The sequence below is a fragment of the Spinacia oleracea genome, chromosome 3 (genome assembly GCF_020520425.1).
Source record: "Spinacia oleracea cultivar Varoflay chromosome 3, BTI_SOV_V1, whole genome shotgun sequence".
In the NCBI taxonomy this organism is placed as follows: Eukaryota; Viridiplantae; Streptophyta; class Magnoliopsida; order Caryophyllales; family Amaranthaceae; genus Spinacia; species Spinacia oleracea.
In genome coordinates this window covers 1,811,751-1,816,104 of record NC_079489.1, presented here as the reverse complement: position 1 = coordinate 1,816,104, position 4,354 = coordinate 1,811,751, and the positions used below count along the sequence as shown (strand labels likewise).

The following is a 4,354-nucleotide window of genomic DNA, read 5'->3' as shown; positions in this document are numbered from 1 at the left end:
AACTTATGACATAAGTTATGACAAAAATTTAATAATGTTCGTTTTCTTGGATCATAGATATTTTCCTTGCATAGGAAAAAGATGCTTATCTTTACTCTTTATTTATTTTTTACATTTTTGATTCATGAGAATTTGCATCTCGTCTCATTGTATAAAGGTTTCTGACTTTACTCTTGTTATAAAAGTAACCACCTCATTATATAGAGGTGTTCCACTTTACTCTTGTTATAAAAATTAGAACCAATTTTGACAATACATAATAAAACCATTGATTTTTATTAACAATCATCTTAATTTCTACACTTTACAACCACATTTCTACTTTTAGTACTCCATTATGCGGAGTACTTCCTAGTGCCCTTCCTATTTTTAGCAAAACAACAAATTAAGTACACTTCTAATTGTTTTTTAATTTTCTTTAATATCTTTTTTAAGTCACTGACAAATGACAAATAACAAATACTCCATACTCTGTAGTCTGTACTCTGTAAAGACTGTAACAATACTTGCATACCACCTATACCAATTAAAAAATTCGGTAACGGCTGACTTACAAAAATTATGCTAGTACAGTACTCCGCAATACTCCCTAGACTAATTAATACTCCATACTCTGTAATACTCTGTTCTAATTAATTATTACCTCTTACCTCTAACGAACAAACGAACACTTTTTTTTCTTCTTCTTACATAATAAATACAAAAAATTTTGATCCTAAATTTTTATTCACTAAAAAATAGATAAATTTTTCACTTTTTTTTTCCCTTTCTAAATCGAGAAATTCCAGAGTGGCAAATCGGTTCCTTCTTCTTCGTAATTACCGGTCCAACCGGTAAAATGATCAGAAGGTGGAGGAAGCATTCCCATCCCATGGTACATTTCAGCAATCATACCGGGTGAACTCATCTCTGATTCATAATCCATATACAACTCCGCATTATTACTAAAACTCATATTGGTGGAATTAGAAGTTCCCGCCGCCGTTTCCGGTTGTTCAGCCACCGTTTCCTCCTCCTCAGAAGGCGGCGGTTGAGGCCGGAATAACTCCGCCGCCTCCGCCGCAGCGCGCTGAATATCTTTCGTATCGGAGGAAGCAGGGATTGGTAACCGCCATGCTGAGTCAGCAAAGTTAAGACAAGCACCAGAACGACCACGGAGTGCCATTGCTGCCACGTCATGAGCTCTTGCTGCCATGTCAGCAGTTGGGAAAGTACCTAACCATATTCTCGTCTTCTTATTCGGTTCCCTCACTTCGCAAACCCATTTCCCGTTGTTACGCTGTCGGATCCCCCGGAAAATCGGGTGCCGGGTTTCCTTAAACTTCTTCCGACCCGCCCGTTTCTTCGGGTATGCTGACGCCAGCATGAGCCCCTCTTCGTCTGTAGAGTTGGAGTTCGGGCTCATGCCGTCGTATGGTGAACACGCGCCGCCGTTGTTGTGGTGGCTGAACATTTCCATTGTTGATGTTGATGTTATATATTGAAGTTTGGTTGTTCTTGTTGTTCTACTTCTTTCTAGTTTGACTGTTTGAGTATGACTAGTAACTTTTTGAGCTGGAGTATTGATCTTGCTTTTGCTTTGTTGTTGTTCTGTTTTTGGAAGTGTTTTGTATTAGTGTTGGAGAACATAAATCGGTAATCGGGGTTATATTTATAGTTACGTATATACACGTAGCTAAGAAAAAGGGATGGGTCAATATTAAAATAATAATAATAGAGTGTGGGATAAATATTCGTGGGATAAACCATAAAAAACACGGGGATATACAGCTGGTTGTAGAGAAGGCTAAGGAAATTCATCCCAAAAAGGTAAAATTATCCCAACTTCCTCATCAGGTTCACAAATAATGTTTGGGTCGGGTCCCACGGGCCCACCTGCTTCTAGCTAGTTGTGCTGTGACCTGTGAGCTGATAAAATAGTACAACAAACCACAAGGTGACATTTGTCAGCTGTCTGAGTAGTTTGTAAAAAGTGGGCCCGGAATATTTTGTTTTAAGCTGAGTGATTATTTGATACAGATAAATATCTTTCCTCAAAAAGAAATATCCCGGACAGGAGATTTTGATTTATGCCACGTGGAGATACGTGATTGGTTCTTAGAGAGGAGATAAGCACTTTTTTGATTAAGTATGGAGAGGAAGGTGTGTGTGGCATACGCGGTGTGTTGTAATAGGCCACGTAGTAGTTTAGTGTGGGAGTAAGAACGAGTCAGCGAGGAAAGCGCGTGAGAAGTGATGTGCACTTTTTTTAGTAGGACTTTTTGGTGACTTGGGTTTTTAGATATTTTCCTAATTTTGAAAGCTGCCAAAAAATTTTAAAAAGGAAAAAGAAAAATCTTTTCAAAGCTAATAACTTTTGTTGAATAAATATAATATTCCCAATGGATGCTTCTCATATCATTAAATTTTTGAGGTTCCAAATTGTTTGGGCCTACTCAATTTTTGTTTTTGAGAAGTTTGGAGAAACAATTTTTTCAACAACCGGTACGACATTCCACTGTTTAGTCTGGCCGTGAAAATTATTAGGTGTATTCGGATGCACCGAAAAAAATGTGTTAGTGTTCATGATGCATTCGGGTGTATCTTAAATGTATTTCTCTGAGCTTGATGTACTACTTATAATACTTCTATAAAATATTTCGTATGAGGATTCATTATATATATTTTTTTTCACTATTCCTCTCACTTTATTTAATTTTTTTTTTTTGACAAGAGGACTAACAAAGCAACAACAACGCAAGAAAACAGACAAAAACAACAACAAAGAAAACAACTAAAACCGATGGTGCAAAAGATGGCGACGACGAGCCGAAGTAGCCAAAGTATGAGCTGGTTTAACCGCAGCACGAGAAACCTTGCGAATGGAAATCCTTGACAAGTCCTGAAGGAGTTCCCGAAGTTGGCGAACTAACCAAAAGACTTGAATTGGACACGAAGGAGTACCAGAAAGCAGAGCAACCACAGAGCTAGAGTCTGTATAAACCAAGATCCGAGAATAACCACGACAGATAGCCATTCGGACCGCCCAAAGACAAGCAGAGAGTTCAGCCTGAAGAGCGGATCCGGAAGCCAAGACGCAAGCTTTATTTGGAAACACTTCATCAATAATTTTCATTCACTACAGTAAAAAGACGTTTGACTGTTACTACCTCCGTTTCTGAAAGTTCTTTACGCTTCACTACTAGAAAATAGGGAATAGAAAACACTGAATAGAGGACGGTTAAGTTTGTTAAGCGTTGTCTAGGAGTATAGAGAACGCATTTCTCTCATAACAGTTGTGTGGAAAAAGAATAGAGTACGGTTTACTTACCTAATCGTCTTATATTCTTTACCATAATAATAATAATAAAATTTAAAATTAAAATACTTAATAAAATATAAAACTGTTTTCCAAATAACTGTTTTATATTATTTTACAAAACTATTTTTACAATAAAAAATAAACCTTAATTAAACCAAATCAAACATTTTTTTTTAAAATAAATAAGAAAATAACAAAGCAATTAAAATTTTACGTAGTACATCACTACTTCGTATACGAGTTAGGCGGCAGAACATAATTCCCCAAAATTATGAGTTAGCGCACAAATTTAGAAACCCTGCACTCCAACCTCTGCTCGCCAGAAAAATCGAAAACCTCTGCACCGCCGCTCTACGCCGCAGCTCCTCACTCTGCACCGTCGCTCTCTTGCACCTCTTTCCGGCCGACTCCCAACCTCCGGTAAAACCATCAGAAAACCACTCCAACCTCTGCTCGCAAGAAAACCCGCAACACCTCTGCACCGCCGCTCCCTTTCACCGCTTTCCGTCCTCTCAACCTCCGGTAAAACCCGGCTGCCCCACCGCTGTCATCAATTACACGGTTAGTGTGCTTAATTCTGTTTTTCATACATTTTATTTAACCTATAACCTAGGGATTATGAATATTTGTAGTTATCTAATTGTAATATATGATTAAAGAAATTGTTTAGTCTTCAATCACGATCGATCAGCGTTGAATATGTTTATTGGCCTAATCAGTGTTTTCTTTGAGCTGTATTTAATTTCGAACCGTGTCTTGAATTTTACAATTGGATTTTGATGACTAGCTATTTTCTCGTATCAATTGGATGTGTTGGTGTTAATATTAATGCTCTTCTAAGGGATGATTACGATTTTGGATTTGTCTCTGCCTTGTTGAGGCTTTAATTGATTTATTTAACAATAGCAATCTTTCGTTGCTTAATACTCTGTATTATGGTTTCTCTGTGACCCAAGTTCTATTTGCCTAATTTCTTTAGCTATTAAAGAATTCAGTTTGTTAATTGCCAAAATAAAATAGAGTAAGAAATTGTTTAGTCTTCAATCACGATCG

At 37.3% G+C, this 4,354-nt stretch overlaps 1 protein-coding gene across 1 annotated transcript; it reads right to left on the bottom strand.

The window, feature by feature from the left end:
* Positions 1 to 495: 495 nt before the first annotated feature.
* Positions 496 to 1,635, bottom strand: LOC110782290 (dehydration-responsive element-binding protein 1E-like). Its single transcript, XM_021986408.2, has one exon. The coding sequence runs from the start codon at positions 1,457 to 1,459 to the stop codon at positions 770 to 772; it is 690 nt and encodes a 229-aa protein (XP_021842100.1). The 5' UTR covers positions 1,460 to 1,635; the 3' UTR covers positions 496 to 769.
* Positions 1,636 to 4,354: the final 2,719 nt, after the last annotated feature.